The sequence below is a fragment of the Ochotona princeps genome, chromosome 20, assembly GCF_030435755.1.
Source record: "Ochotona princeps isolate mOchPri1 chromosome 20, mOchPri1.hap1, whole genome shotgun sequence".
NCBI classification, from domain to species: domain Eukaryota; kingdom Metazoa; phylum Chordata; class Mammalia; order Lagomorpha; family Ochotonidae; genus Ochotona; species Ochotona princeps.
The window spans coordinates 2,577,995-2,594,846 of NC_080851.1; the positions used below are offsets into that span (position 1 = coordinate 2,577,995).

Here is a 16,852-nt window from a genome sequence, read left to right on the forward strand (position 1 = left end):
GAATAAACTTTTAGGAAAAAGACAATTGAATGAATTTGAATCACATTAGAAAGCCAAATAGCATGTGAAATAGTGAGGGGAAAAGAGTGCGGGGTGAAACTACTCTATGCGGTAGTCATGAGGTAACAGCTGACGTCACGCAGCACTCCTAACCCGACCAGGGCACTTTCCGCTCCATTCTGCCTTCCTGCTGCTGCTGTTCACAAAGGAGGAACAACTCAGCATCCCATTACCTGTGCTCCATCAGCTGGCCTTCTTGCCAGTGCTCAATCCACACAACCAGACTCCTCCGGGACATCTCAAAACACGACATTGACTGGAAGCCGGGAGGAAAACCAGTTCTCTCTCTCCCGGGCCTCTCTTTCTCTGAGCTGACCTGCTCAGTGGCTGAGGTAGTGAGGCCCACAAGCCCTTCCTGGAGCCATGTCCGCACAGAGCTCACCCAGCCAGAACCGTGTAGGAGCAGCCCCAGCCTCAGCAGCCCAGCTCCACCCAACACACTCCAGATGGCTTTTTCAACCTGGTGAGCTACGTTCTGAACCAGAGACGTGTTGAAAAGCAACCCTTCATTCAAAGTGCCTCTATAATCGCTTTTAATGCTGCCAGAGGCCTCTACAAATGTTTCTAAGGTTTTCACAAGATTATCTGGATGCTGAGCAAATGTCAGCAACAAATTAAAAACATTCCAGTCATCCTTCTGTAAGCTGTCCCAAAGAGTTTCTAAGATGAGGTCGCTTGCCATTTTCAAATGAGTGCTTCTTTCGGTACTATTTTGTGATAACACCTTATACAAAATAAGGATGGCTTCCTGAATTCTCCTCCGCTGTGCGTCCTGGGTGGACGTGGAGCAAGGGCGCAAGCAGCCCCTCTGGCCGGTGAGGTTATTTACAGGAGCTAAGCCGTCCGGGATTTCTTCCCACAAGGTGAACGACTCCATAGAAGACAGCTGAGTTCCACTGCCAAATGCCTCCAAGAGACGCTCCACATCGCCAACACTGACATTCACAGAAGTAACAAATGCAGCAATTTCTTCCAAAATACTAGCAAAGTCCTCAGACTGGTTTATATATGAGAGTAAGGTGGAGGACAGGCTGGGAACGTCAGAGTCTTTTGAAATACTGGGTTGAATTCCAACCATGCCAAAGGCCAAGTCAAGAAACAGCCTCAACAAGCCACTGATCTCTGTAAGGACAAAGCGGTCTGCTTTCTTCGGAGTTATTACATCTGTCATGAGCTGTTGCACGCCTTGTTGCATGATGGAATAAAGGGTGTCAGAGAATTCCACAGCATCCTTGACCCCAGAGGGGAAGTGAGTCTGGAGAAGCCCAGCTACCTTCCCCAAAACTTTCTTGGCGAGCGTAAGAAGCCTCACGGTGGAGTCCACAGACATGGCCAGGCCTCTGAGCTCAGCACTGCTGGACAGCTGGGTCAGAGCCCAGGACGTTTCCAGCAGGGGTTCCCAGACGTGGCTGTCTGCACCAGTTGCTGCTACAACATCACGCAGCCACCTCGTGATGGCTAAGGCTGCCCTGCTTCTCAGAAAGAATGAACAGTTCATGAAAGAGAGCAAACCAGTGAGGCCAGCATGGCTCCCCGGCTGGAGCCCAGGACCTGAGCCGTGGAAGTCACGAAGGGGACAGTCTAGAAGAGCGGCCATCAGCACTGCCATGTCTGTGGGACCCTGTCTCACAAGGTCAAGGGCTGAGCTAAGACTGTGGCTGAGTCCAGACAGGTCCCCAGAGCTGTTCACGGGGAAAAGCAACAACATCACCTCTGTGACAAAGCCCAGACTACGCTCAGTCTCATGGGTCCTGGAGGCTGCCTTTAGAAGAGCATGACAGAAGCCTCTCCTGAGCTCCGCTTCCCGATGGCCACCAAAATAAACCCCTGAGTCATCCGGCACAGAGGAGCGTCTGGTGAGATTAGGTAGGGCCTCCCTGGAACGGGAAAACACTCGTCACTCTGTCTTCTGTCGCAGCTGGAAGCCAATCCAGCGTCAGGATTTTGACAATCTTATCTTTGGGAACAAAACTGTAAGCATATATGCATACAAAGTGTAAATGTAGCTTAATTTCATATTTGATACAGTAGCAATGGAAAGATTAAAATACAGGTATTTCTATGAGCTTGGTTTATAACAGCATCTGGGGAGGGTAGTACTGAACGGAAGAGGACATAAAGCAATTCCAAATGCGATTTCATATTTTGTTCCCAAATGATGAAGAGGAGAGGAATTTCACAGACAATTCTTTGACTTTAACAACTTAAAAAGTCACATACTTCTGCTTCTAGAAAAGCAAGGGAAATGACTACAAAGACATCAGTCAAGTGTCTGTGCAGTGATGTTCTTCTGAATTTTCGAAGTCCCAGCAGATCCCTTAGACACCAGGATGGCTTCGAGACGAGCCGTGAGGTCTCACCGAACCGCAGTCCAGAGCGCCCTTTCTCTGCCTCACCTCTGAGCAGGGCATCAGAAGCTCCCGTTTGAGAAAAGCAGCCCGGAAGGGACTGTGCGCCACGACTACAGCTTTCCCAGCCGCTCAGTCCAGCGGGGGCTTTGCAGGTGTGCAGTCCCTGATTAGTTAACTTCATATCAGTCAGAGGGACGCCTTCCACTTCCCGGGGAGGCCCGAGGCCATCAGCCGGAAGCTTCCCCAGAGCCTAGAGGCCCTCACAGCAGCTTGGTCTGAAAATTCCTTCCCCTGCATACTCCGTCCTGTCCGTTACCTGCACCCCATGAGCCTCTCGGCTGCTGCCCACGGCAGTCCTGCCTGCAGCGACCCCCCGTTAACCTGTCCTGCTCACTTCAGCCCTGCCTCCCCAGCCCATTCCTCGCCTTACATCCTAGTCATGGCGCTGGGTCCACAACTGAGCCTTCAGAACTTGCACTGGCAAGCTCCAAAAGAGGTCTGACAAGCTGTGCCAAAAAAGGATCATGTGATGCTAAATTTTAATGTTTCTGAATACAAACATCAAGGTAGATTAATCAGAATGAAAATATTTCAACCCTTCCTTTATGATTAGACAGGTAATTTCAGAATTCAAATTATAACCACACTGTGCATATACATCTGTTATAATTTTACTGCCATATAAGATAAAATTTTCTAATTGGTTTCATAATCCAAAATTGTAGGAGAAATAATAACCAACAAAGACTGAGCCCGTTTTCCAGGCACTTGGCAGTAACCAGCATTGCTGCTTTACCAGGACAGGCTCAGCTTGGAGCTCCAAGGCCTCCGCACGGGATGACTGAGGCCTGCAGTCACACATCCTGAACAAAGCAGAACATGACTCACCTCATTCCTGTGACTGCATCACGGAAGATGTCTTCCGGCAGGGGAGGAGCCAGGTTCTGGGGATCCTCCCTCAGGAGAAAGGAAAAGAATGTTCTCAAAAGATGCCCCATGAGACCCACTGAGCCTCTCCCCTGCCCTCCACGCTCAAGGTTCAATGTAAGCTTAATAACACTGCTTATTTGAGGGGCAGCGTCACTTGGATGTGAGGCTGCTGCTGGAGATCTCCCAGCCAAGTTATCAGCTGGGTTAGTTAGAAGGCTTTCAAGAAACAGCTGAACCACAGAGAGGGTAGCACGTTGTCCTTCATTTAAATGAGTAAGAATGGGACCATCAAAAATACTTTCTCGAGAAGTGTTTGTTAAATAGCTCAGGAATATAGAGGCATCTTGTATCAACAAAGCCCTGTCATCGGTTGAATTGTCATTGTTCATGCGGTCTTACAGTGCTTGAAGCATTCTGGAGCAACCTGCATGAAGCCAGCTTCTCGCCACTAACAGAAACTCTCCAGCAGAGTCTAATGCCTTCTTCCCAGCGGACGCCTGTGTGTCGTGACTCAAGTTGAGGATCTTGTTCGAACTAGCTAACTTGCTTTGACCTGAAGTAAGAAGTAAGTTTTTCAAAGTGAACACTTTTTAATTTTTCTGTGATTTGCAAAGCAACTTGTTTTATGGGATCACCAGGACAAAGTTCAGAGATGGGGTCATTACTTCGATTTCCATGAGGTAGAAAAAATGGTAGCACCGTATGCCCAAATTCTTGCATGGTTTTTAACAGTGGAATATGAACATGGAAGCCTTCTGCTAGCTCCAGAAGAATGGAATTCCAGTCCATGAACTGATGAACTACACAGACCAGTTTCCTACTTATCTCCACCTGGGAGCTTTCATTTGCACACTGTGATACCTTATCCTGGGAAGACAGCTGGAGGCGGTCAAGTACACGGACTACTTTGCTATAAAAGGAGGAAGACCTGAGCCCAAGACGGGCACAGGCCTCCAACACAGGGTTCTGCTGGAATCCAGAAGTTGTGTGATTCCAGCACCAAAGCACAGGCAGGCATGTTAAAGCCTCTGAAATAGCTCTTGGCTTTTCTGACGCAAATTCAATTATGTCTGAAAGAGCTGTTATCACAGCAGCCAAGTCTGTCTTGGTGATGTTCCAAACGCTTATGCCGTGCAGCAGTGTGAAATCGTGGACATCCTTGAGGGCTTCTGGGAGGTTTTGTCCAGCAATGTCCTGCAGGAGCCTGACTGCGTGCCGAATGGCATAGCACACACCCACCATCAGGTTCACCTCATCTTTAGGGAGCAAGCGCGGCAGCCACAGCACATGATTAACAAGAATGGGAATTCCCTACAAACGTCTCCACCAGGCCCACAAGCAAGTCAAGCCCTGAACCGCCAGATACTAACCTACTGACATTCTGAAAGAAAGTCACAAGGTTTACATCAATTTGTTCAAGCTGGCCTGCGGCAAGGTCTATGTCTGCTTTCCTGAGAGAACGTACGAGAGAAGCAACTTTCCCCCAAACTTCAACATGGAGTGTATTCTGTAGGATATTATTTTGCACAGCAGGTACCAAGGAGCCAAACACATCCTTCACCAGCTGAACGCCAAGACCCACAGCTTCTAACATTTCATGTGGAACTGCTCTTGGTGAATTTCGCAGGCTGTGAGCCCGGCTGAGGACAAGGTACTGGACTAAGCGATAAATGGACTGTTCTAAGCTCTTAACATCCCTTTCCTCTGGACTGGTGGCAAACGTTCTAAACACCTTCTCAGATTTAGGAGAGGAGTTATTTTCATGGAAGTTGGAAGGAATATCTTTCACAAGTTTCTGACTGTCCTTCCCCAGTGCCATTAAATGCAGCCAAATATTTTGAAACTGGGTAAGAATTCCATCTGACATTCCCAGGGGTCTCAGAGTTAATCCAGCAAAGTGTTTACAATCTATTGTCGTGTTTCTGATAATCATTCTTACTTGGTTTGTGGAATCATTTAGGAAAGCTAACATAATCTCAAATTTGGGAATCCTCTCTTTTTCCAAGACTGTAGCAAGTATAATATTTAGAAAATCAGCTACATCTTTCAAGTAAATGTTTAAACAACTTGTATTTGGACCATTCAATGAACAAAGTGGTTTCTTTAGCACCCACATCGCAATGTGCAGGGTGGAGTCCATCTTGTCTTTCATCTCTCTGAAACTCCCCCAAATTCTGTGAGGACGGCGTGGTGAGAAGCTTGAACTATTCCTCGGGAACAGGTGGTTTAGGTCGCCTACCCATGCCATGCATCCTTGCAGTCTGCCAATGGTAGTCTCAGAAGAAAATGTAGAATTTAACGAGGCCAGAATGTGCAAGGTCCTCTGTGAAGTGTTTTTGTGTAGTAAACCATCTAAGATCAACTTAGCAGCAGCTTTTAAAACATCAGCACAAGAAAACAGAATGGGGTCGTGTGACACATTTGTAAGAAACAGTATTGTTTCTCTTAGCTCAGGGATGATGCTTTCCAAGCTTGCCCCGTAATGTGTGAGGTTATTTGAAGTAAAACAGCTTACAGGATCTAAGTTTCTACCCGTCGCTTCTGAGGCATTTCTGAGTCACTGGGAGCTCCAAGCAGAGGATGCCAGAGCTTTGTGCTGGATGGAAATGACCTCAGCTGGTGCAGTGCGGTTTCCATGGTGACAAGGGACCTCTCCACTCGATCCAAGGAAAGTGATTTTGCTATTACTAGCACATCACCTAATGCCACCCAGAGATGCTCGAGGTCCCAGAAGGCATACCAATCATGGCCATCACCTGCTTCACTTACATTCTTCAACAAACTTAATATAAGTCTAGCAGCATGGCAGGTGGGGAACAGTCCCTGGCAGCTTTTAGAAATTTTCATGTCCTTTTCCAACTCATCCAAAAGCTGAGTGAGACCAACATGGAGGGACGTGAAGACATGTGTGTCAAGCTTCTGTATTTCAGATAAGCTTCCCCAGATGTCAGCCCACATCTGAAGCCACGACACAGTACAGTGAATAGCCATAAACTCACTCAATTCACCACCTTTGGCTGAGAGCTCCAAAAAACTCTGTGACCATGGGAGAAAAAGTGGAGACCCTTTGCCTATGGAATCATTTGAGGAGGAAATGTGTTTATCCTCCAAGAGAAGGCACTCATCACCCAACAAAGACTGTAGTGACCCATTGAAGAACCGGCTCATATATTGAAACAAAGAATTGCGAACATCTTCATCCACCATGAGCAGCTGCCTGAGGCCTGTCAGGGTAGCATGGATCACCTTCAATTCATGGCCCTCTGTCAACTTCAGCGATTCAGCTTCAAGCTCCAGGAAGTTAAAAATTGAAAGCAGTTTTTGACATAAAGATACATCAGAAATTCCTTCAAGAACCCCTACTGCCTCAGATAGAAACGCAAATGCCTTGCTGATGTTTTGAAAATTAAACTGCTTTACAATATCCAAGAGGTGTTTTGAGGTTTGTACAAGGAAAGTTAGTAAAGATTCTCTGTTCTGAATGCTCAGAAATTCATAAATGGATTGATAAAATGAAGAATAAATTTGCAGGAGTAAAGCTGAATCCTTGTTCTTGAAGACATTGATTATGTGAGTCAAAACCTTGTCAACTTCCTGTTTCTGGGTTTCAGGAAGAGCTGCGAACAGATCAGACACGTTCTTCATCACAGAGACCTCGTCCAGGGCTTCTGAGACCTGTGCCCGTCCCAGAAAACCAGATTCCCAGAGACTGTGGAGCACAGCCTCACTCAAACGTGTAAGACCCACACTCGTGGCTGCTGCATCGGGCCAATCCGAATGGAACAACTGGGCAAAATCAAACCCTTTACTAAGAATCTTCTCATTTTCTGGAAAAGGAAAATTTAGAAGTATGCGTAAGACATCCAACTTAGCTCTTTCTTCTTTTGAAATGCCATAGAGCCATAATTCTGGCAGCTTGGGATTCATGCCAGGAAATGTTAATTCCATGAATCTCAAAAGATTTCCTGATTCCTCACTTATCCAGTTACTTTTGAGAGACCTTATTCTTTCCATCACCTCTTTGTCAAATGCCAAAAGTTTCTGAACATCAGTATCAAATGATTCTGTTCCTGAACTTATTAAATGGTTCAGCCACACAATACTTGCATTTAGCATATTCTCCAGGGAGGATGGGAGCTGACGGAATGAGGACACCCTGGATGAGCCAGTACATACAGGCAGCAGCATGCTCTCCAAAACGTCCAGGAATATCAAAGTCAAGTCCACGTGCACATCCTCAGCGGCAGGCCACTTCCTTCTCATCATTAAACGATGCTCTGTGAAGCTGAATGCCTTATAATAATTACAGAATTGGTTCAGCGTCAGAAAGAAACTAGCTTAAGTCATCAAACTCTCAAGGTAATATTTATAGCAAAACTTAAATAAAACATTTACAAGACAATGTATTATTCAACAGAAATTAGATCAATATGAAGATGTGGCAGTGTTTTAGAAAACCACAGTTCAGCTGCCCGTGTTTAGACTGAATTATTTTCTCCATGATAGTGTCGGCATAAATGTTGCTTGGGATAGCCGCATCCCATGTTGGAGTCTCCAGGACTCAGGCATAGCTGCACTTTCCTGCTGATGCACACGATTGGAGGCAGCAGGAGACGGCCCACAGACTTTGAATCCCTAGACCCATGTTGGATTTACCTTGGCTTCTGTGGGCTGTCTGGCTCTCTCCCTTTAAAATAAAGTTTCAGGAACCAGCTCGGTAGCATACTTGATAGGGCCACCACCTGTCTTACCAGCATCCCACACACATACTTGTTCAAGTCTGAGCCACTCCATTTCTGGCCCAACTCCTTGCTAGCATGCCTAGGAAAGCAACAAGAACAGTCCAAGGATTCAGCCCCTGCATCCCCATGAAGACTAGAAGCTTCTGGCTCCAGCCTGGCCCAGCCTTCGCCATTTTGGCCATTTGGGGTATAAACCAGAAGACAGAAGATCTGCATGTCTCTCTCACGCACATTGTTTTTCAAAAAGTAAATTAAGTCCTTGCACAAGGGACTCAGCCTAAGAAGTCAGTCTCTCTCTCAAGACCCCGACAACTCTGGCCACCCTCCTTTTTGCCCCCAAGCTGACCTCAGGTGTGGGCTGGACACACTGTGGTGTCATCTTACGTGCAGAGCAGGCCTCTCTGTCCTGCTGGGCGTCCACACAGCCAGCCAGGTACACATACTGCCAGCTCAGAAGAGCAGTGGTTCCTCAGCGTGGCCACCTCCAGCTCAGAAAGCCCATCACGCATGTTAGCCTGCCATAGTTCTCACAACCCAGCCCACCACTATCTTAAGGATTCAATCAGTGGATCGCACACTGTTCCAAAGGAGAAGAGGCTTGTGGGAGAGGGGTTTCCCATGGTGTTAATTTAACTTTTAGAGATCAGAAAACATGTTCAGCTAGAGTGGAATATGAACTATCCTCTAGAAGTTCATGGAAAGCAAGTATTAGGGGGAAAGTAGCGATTGCAAAGATCTGGGACACTGAAATCAACTTATGTTTCACTCAATGCAAGTTGCTGATGTGCCATGGTATATGTACCTCATAGCAGCCTGAAGCCCAAACAGCCATGAGTTATACTTTCAAACAGATTCACTTCCAGCCAGCCTGTCATTGAGGGTGATCTCTCCCAGCATCCTCGTGTGCTGAAGGGCATCCAGACATCACAAGACAAGCATCCAAACCCAGCAGCACCTGAGAAAGCCGTTCTAGGAAAGCTGACACCCATGCCACAGAAGCCACATGTCAAAATCACATGTTAGCTGACACTGAGGAAACTCAACAGCTGCCACCAATATCTGATCTCAAAGTGCGCCTCTCTGAGCATCCCACAGCTGACATGCCAGGGTTGGGCACGAGTGTCCCACAGATGACAGGCTGGGACCGGGCACAGGCGTCCCACAGCTGACAGGCTGGCACCGGGCGCAGGCATGCCACAGCTGATAGGCTGGGACTGGGCACAGGCGTCCCACAGCTGACAGGCTGGGACTGGGCACAGGCGTCCCACAGATGACAGGCTGGGACCAGGTGCAGGCGTCCCACAGCTGACAGGCCGGCACCGGGCGCAGGCATGCCACAGCTGATAGGCTGAGACTGGGCACAGGCGTCCCACAGCTGACAGGCTGGGACTGGGCACAGGCGTCCCACAGCTGACAGGCTGGGACTGGGCACAGGCGTCCCACAGCTGACAGGCTGGGACCAGGTGCAGGTGTCCCACAGCTGACAGGCCGGCACCGGGCACAGGCATCCCACAGATGACAGGCTGGGACCAGGTGCAGGTGTCCCACAGATGATAGGCTGGGACCAGGCGCAGGTGTCCCACAGCTGATAGGCTGGCACCGGGCGCAGGCATGCCACAGCTGATAGGCTGGGGTTGGGCACAGGCATGCCACAGCTGATAGGCTGGGACCGGGCGCAGGCATGCCACAGCTGACAGGCCGGCACCGGGCGCAGGCGTCCCACAGCTGATAGGCTGGGACCAGGCGCAGGCGTCCCACAGCTGATAGGCTGGGACCGGGCACAGGCGTCCCACAGCTGATAGGCTGGGACCGGGCACAGGCATGCCACAGCTGACAGGCTGGGACCGGGCACAGGCGTCCCACAGATGACAGGCTGGGACCAGGTACAGGTGTCCCACAGCTGACAGGCCGGCACCGGGCACAGGCGTCCCACAGCTGACAGGCTGGGGCTAGGTGCGAGGACAGAAGAGTCCCCCAGGGAAGTGCAGAAGTCCAAGGGCACACTAAGCTACCAACTCTCACGTTTGCACTCCTATGCTGACAGCCACGTCTTCCTAACACTGCAATTTGTAATTTTCTGCTGCTCAGATGTATCCAGCAGGATGTGACAGTTCAGGGAGGCTCCTTCCCTGGCCCCACCCTCAGTTTCGTCTGTACCCCAGGGACCTCAGTGTACCTGAGGGGGCTCTCCTGCTGTCACAACCACCAACAGTCACCCCTGCCACCTGTGCTCCTGCAGCAGCCACAGCTCCCCTAAGCACCCTGGGCCTGGGGATGTACGTTGCAGAAGCAAGACCTGCCAGGGAGGGAGGGCCTGCAAGGAGCCCAGGCAGGCTCTGGGGTGGGAGGCCAGAGGGAAAGAGACTGAGACACTGACCCTGTGGCCACAGCTCCTCAGGCCCAGGGGCAGCGCCCTGAGCACAGGGAAGAAAGTAGGAGGCCCTCAAAGAAACAGGGCCTGGGATGGCAGCTCCTCTTGGCTCGGCCTGAGGACATCAGTTGGGCAGGTGAAACACTAATAGCTGAAATTATGAGATTTAAACCTCTGCTGAGAAAGCAGCACATTCACACAACGATTTTGTGCCAAAACATTCAGCTGCAAAACCAGCCACGTGAACTGAACCACGAGACCCCACAGGTAGACCCCTCCTCAAGGGGACCTCCAGTACTGCTCCATCACAGGCAACCATGTCCGCCTCACAGAGGACCAGTCGGACTTCTGGACTCCCCAACTCGGGGTAGTACTTTGAGCAGCTATGGCATTATTGGCTAAACTAGTCCCAGACCTGTCACATCTCTTACCAGTGATGGTAAAGAAAGGTCTAGTGCTTGGTTAGATTACTAAGTAAATTACCACAGATAATAACTTGGCCAGCATAGAGCATAAAGCAGGCATTCAAACTGACCTGTCCCAAGCTGCAGCAGCACAGGAAACACGAAGGAGCTGATGCTGGGCTTTTCACATCACGGAGGACCCACGGAAACCAACACAGACACACCAGCACAGAGCACTCATGTGCCCCGACTGACCAGGGAGGCCAAGGGGGAGGCCAAGGGGGAGGCCAAGGGGGAGGCCAAGGGGAGGCCAAGAGGAGGTGCAGGTGCTCAGCCCGCTGGGTGACATCATGTGACAGACTTTTTCCTGAACTGCACAGCTACTCACTGACAACTACCGTCTCATTTAAAAATGAGAAGAAATGACCAACACCCCACGCTAGCCACGGTGCTTTCTCACTCACTCCCGAACGGCGCGGAGAAAGTGCCCTGCAGAGCCCAGGCCGTCTCCCCGCTGGACTGGGTCTGGCCGCAGTCCAGACAGTGAGAGCAGGAAGTCCCAGAAGTGAGGCTGCCGCCGCAGGGCTTCCAGCGCAGACAGCAGCTCCTCCGTCTTGTTGAGGTTCATCTGGAGGGAGAGAAGTAGAGATTTCCTCTTTGGCTGTATTGAGACAGAAACGAGCCGGCGAGAGTAACAGGATGCAGAGGTGCCACAGAACCTCGGGAACCTCACAGTGCAGGACAAGACACAGCGCCTCTCTTGGGCTGTTCTAGGCTTCATGTTTGAGAAATATGAATGAAGGAACAGGAGGCCAAGAGACCCTTTTTGTGGCAAACTTCACCATTTTTTCGGACTTGTGAAGCTGCACTGGCTTTGAGGCTGGTTTACAATGCAGTCGTCTGGTCTTCATAGGGAAGGGCTAAGAAATGATGCTCTGGGAAATATCAACAAACCCGCGAACCCCTCTTGTGACTGCATCTTCCCGAAGTTTCAGCTGGGCCCTGCCTGTAGTGTAAACCACCGATACTCGTCTTCCTCCACTCAAGCACTCGCCTCCTGCACACCCCAGGACCTGCAGCAGCCAGCGTGCAGTGTGCAGAGGCTCGGCCTGAAGGCAAGGACATGGAGGCCTGCAACTAAGGGGATGTGTGACCCGACCTCACGGAGCCAGAAGCTACACACCAGGTCTCTCTTTCCCCACCTTGTGAGTAAATAAATAAGACTCAAGGGAAAGAAGCGAAGCTGTTTGTCCCACTTCGGAGACACGGAGGCACTTTCTTCCCCAGGTGGAAGTGCAGGGAGAGAGGAAATGAAACATTCCTTAAAGCCCTGTAGCAGCTGCTTCCAAAACTAGCCCAGCGTTGATGGTCTACAGTCAGGACAGCACAGGAAGCTGGGAAGGGGCCCCAACACTCAGCATCTGAGTGCTGCTGGTCACCTACCACGTGACTCCACACTGACAACCATGTGGGAAGAGTTCCGTGGAGCCAGCGACTCACTGAGCCCCTCCCCAACACCTGCTGAACCCCTCCCGTGGAGCCAGCGACTCACTGAGCCCCTCCCCAACACCTGCTGAACCCCTCCCGTGGAGCCAGCGACTCACTGAGCACCTCCCAACACCTGCTGAACCCCTTCCACGGAGCCAGCGACTCACTGAGCCCCTCCCCACACCTCCTGCTGAGCCCCACTTCCCTGCTCTTCCTTGTCCTCAACCTATCACTAAAGCTTGGCTCAGCAAGTTGCGTCACAGAAACTACGCCATATGACCTCGAGGTGGGAGTTTAAATAGATTACTATAAAAGGCTCCCCAGAGAACAGTGATACCTAAGGGGTGTTCCCTCTGCCTCCCACACCACAGGCAGGAAGGCAGCTGCAAGAGCCATTCCTGCCAATGCTGGGACTGTGGCTCCACACACACCCAGCACCACCCTTCTGCGCAGTACCTGACGCCGCTCCCAGACTCCACTTCCTCCCTGTGGTCCGCACAGCTCAGGCGTTTGCTGTTACAGCAGCCCCTCTCAGCCAAGTTTTCCACCAGCTGCAATCCCCTTTCCCAGGATCCGAGTCTCAGGTTTCAACCTTCCGTGACTAACGACCCAATGTCGTATCTTGCTGTTCAACAGCCAACACTCTCTACCCTCTAGTTCCCCACCTAAGGATTCTCAGGGCCCATGGACCCCTATGCCACACCCCTAGGCACCCTCCCTCATCCCTATCACTCTCACAGCCCAAGCCACCTGCGGCCGCCCTCCCCTTGAATACCCACTCACATCTCCTCTCAGACCTGGTCAGACGCTCCCTGGCACAAAACTCTGGCCTGGTTCTGTTCAGCTCTGTCTAATCCATGGCCCAACCACACAGCACTGGAAACAGCCACAGGAGAACACTGCAGTCTGGTCTCCCTCACCAAGGCCATGAGCGCATGCCTCAGGTGTACACGCTCATCGATCGATGGCATCCCCGTCACCGGGATCTGCTCACTACACGGCTCATCGATCGATGGCATCCCTGTCACCGGGATCTGCTCACTACACGCTCATCGATCGATGGCATCCCTGTCACCGGGATCTGCTCACTACACGGCTCATCGATCGATGGCATCCCTGTCACCGGGATCTGCTCACTACGCGCTCATCGATCGATGGGATCCCCGTCACCAGGATCTGCTCACTACACGGCTCATCGATCGATGGGATCCCTGTCACCGGGATCTACTCACTACACGCTCATCGATCGATGGGATCCCCGTCACCGGGATCTGCTCACTACACGGCTCATCGATCTATGGCATCCCCTGTCACCGGGATCTACTCACTACACGGCTCAGCGGAGCCCAAGGGACCTTCAGAAAGTCCACGGCAAAATGCACTTCAAAGATTCTAATTCAGTCATGGGGAACGCTGCCTTGTTCTTGCTCAAGCTCTTCAAGATGCTGCCTGACTTACCAGAAAGCTCCGCGTTCGGAGGGCTGCCCAGCCACGTCTGCCACTCCACTTGGCTACTGTGGCTACTTCATGGTATACCACTCTCCCTGTCCCCCCAGCCACTGGGCAGTCCTACCCTTCCACCTTTCCTCTAACAGTTTATTACCATTTCTATCTAGATCCTTCTAGAAGTAGGCAGATGCAGACACTGTGCCACTGCCAGCACACACACTGGAAGCGTCCAGGCAGCCATGCCCGGTGCTGCCACGCGAGCACTGTGCCCTCCTGGGGTCACATCAACCTTCACTGCTCCAGGCCTGGTGGGCTGCTGAGCAGCACTGACCCACACAAGACAGTAAGTGGCCCCCCATTCTCTCCCAGACGGGTGACCACCATGTGTCCAGAAACGGCAAGGGCCCAAGGACAAGCCTCTGTGCCGAACACACACCCCAGGCCTCACTCGAGGTCCGGGGGCCTTTGCACATCCTACAAAGCAACAGTCCAGTTCTCCATCAGCAGGGCAGCTCTCCCCTTCTGCTATTCTCAGACCTGGAGTCCGCGGGGGGCTGCGAGCATCGCACAGACTTCCCAAGACGGAGCCGCACACTTACCATCAGAAAGCTGGCGCCGTGAGGAGAACCTGCAAGAGAGAAGATTGGGGACACGTGAGCTCACTCACCACCCCTGAAGCAGGCACTGGCGCCTGCTCAAACTGTCAAGCACAGTTGAACTAGCACAGCTGCAAGAACACTCTGAAGAGCCCCCGCCTCCTGGTGTCCCCGTGGCTGTCCCCCGCCTCCTGGCTGTACCCGTGGCTGTCCCCCGCCTCCTGGCTGTCCCCGTGGCTGTCCCCCCGATGCCTGGCTGTCCCCCCGACTCCTGGCTGTCCCCGTGGCTGTCCCCCCAACGGCTGGCTGTCCCCCGACTCCTGGCTGTCCCCCGCCTCCTGGCTGTCCCCGTGGCTGTCCCCCCGATGCCTGGCTGTCCCCCCGACTCCTGGCTGTCCCCATGGCTGTCCCCCCGATGCCTGGCTGTCCCCCCCGACGGCTGGCTGTCCCCCCGACTCCTGGCTGTCCCCCCGACTCCTGGCTGTCCCCGTGGCTGTCCCCCCGATGCCTGGCTGTCCCCGTGGCTGTCCCCCCGCCTCCTGGCTGTCCCTCCAACTCCTGGCTGTCCCCGTGGCTGTCCCCCCAACGGCTGGCTGTCCCCCGACTCCTGGCTGTCCCCCGCCTCCTGGCTGTCCCCGTGGCTGTCCCCCCGACGCCTGGCTGTCCCCGTGGCTGTCCCCCCGACTCCTGGCTGTCCCCCCGACTCCTGGCCATCCCCCTCACAGATGCTAAGTAGCTAGTAGGCCAAACGGCAGGACTGGCCAGCGGTCCCCCCTCTACCAAGCTTTGTGAGCACTCTAGACAGGATGGAGAGACAGACGGGAAGATAAGAGGAAGGGAACACTGGAGAGATTTTGATTTTTTTTTCAGATTATTCTTGAACCACAAGTACCACAGGAAATGACTCCAATAACAGTAGTCAAAAATTAAGTGGAAGGCCCAGTGCGATGGCTCAGTGGTTAAATCCTCACCTTTCAAGGGCCAGAATCCCATTTGGGCGCTGGTTCCTGTCCCAGTGGCTCCACTTCCCTTCCAGCTCCCTGATTGTGGCCTGCACCCACGTGGGAGGCCTGGAAGAGGTTCCTGGCTCCTGGCTTCAGGTCAGCTCAGCTCTGGCCTTCATGGCCTTTTGGAGAATGAAGAGCAGGTGGAAGATTTTTCCCTCTGTGTCTCTCCTTGTCTCTACAAATCTTATCTGCCTTTCCAATTAAAAATAAACAAGTCTTTTAAAAATAAATGAAGTGAAAACTCTCAAAACATGCAGTTGTGAGGCAGGATTCGAGACAGCTGTGAAGCCACCCACATCCTCCATCAGTGTCTGCTCCCAGTGCCGCCTCCTGCCACTGTACCCAGGGAGGTGGTGGGGTGGTTCCCCACGGGCCTCACCACGTGGGCTCCAGGACCCCAGCTTCAGCCTTGCCAGGTACAGCTGCTGCAAGCACTTGGGGGGTGAACTCCTAGGTGAGAGGCTGTGTGCCAACACTGTCCCTTGGTCCTATAGGCCACCCTGGTGCTTCGCTGGTATGTGCAGGGTAGGGGCGTGCCCACCATGTCCTGTCCTGTCCTGCCTGATGGGTGCAGGGTAGGGGCGTGCCCACCGTGTCCTGCCCTGACTGGTGAGTGCAGGATGGGGGCGTGCCCACCATGTCCTGCCCTGACTGGTGAGTGCAGGATGGGGGCGTGCCCACCATGTCCTGCCCTGACTGGTGAGTGCAGGATGGGGGCGTGCCCACCATGTCCTATCCTGCCCTGCCTGATGGGTGCAAGGTAGGGGCGTGCCCACTGTGCCCTGTCCTACCTGGTGGGTGCAGGATGGGGGCATGCCCACCGTGTCCTGCCCTGCCTGATGGGTGCAGGATGGGGGCGTGCCCACCGTGTCCTGCCCTGCCTGGTGGGTGCAGGGTAGGGGCGTGCCCACCGTGTCCTGCCCTGCCTGATGGGTGCAAGGTAGGGGCGTGCCCACTGTGCCCTGTCCTGCCTGGTGGGTGCAGGATGGGGGCGTGCCCACTGTTTCCTGCCTGCCTGAGAGGTGAGGGTTTCTGTCAGGAACAGAACCCTAGGCGCCTCCTGAAGGAGCTCAGCTCCACTTCTTGGACACCTCACTCCATTTTCTCAGAAACTCCACAAAAAGGAAAAGTGACACAGAAAAATTTGAGTTTCTTGCTGTGGGTTGTCAAATTTATCCAACAGATGACATCCAGTTAACCTCGAATTTCAGACAAAACACAAATGGCTTTTTGCTTGTGTACAAAACATTTGGACACGGTAGATTTTTAAAATGCTCATTGTGTGCTAGTACTGAAGGGCTGGGGCTGGGCCAAGAAAAGGTAGAGTCTCCGTGGCCCCATGGGAGGCTTTTGTCAGCAACACGACCCCGAGACAGAGGACAGACAGTGACTGCCCCTCTCCAACGTGCCAGCTTCGCCCCTGGGAGCTGTGCTCTGAGCACAGCATCCATTCT

General features: G+C 52.3%; 1 protein-coding gene across 1 annotated transcript; it reads right to left on the reverse strand.

Annotated features, from left to right (window-relative positions):
• Positions 1–3,875: 3,875 nt before the first annotated feature.
• LOC131482715 (ATP-binding cassette sub-family A member 13-like) lies at positions 3,876–7,604 on the reverse strand. The gene is given in 3 exon segments (XM_058677951.1): positions 3,876–4,638; positions 4,640–5,897; positions 5,900–7,604. Coding segments are annotated over 3 exon segments (3,726 nt in total).
• Positions 7,605–16,852: the final 9,248 nt, after the last annotated feature.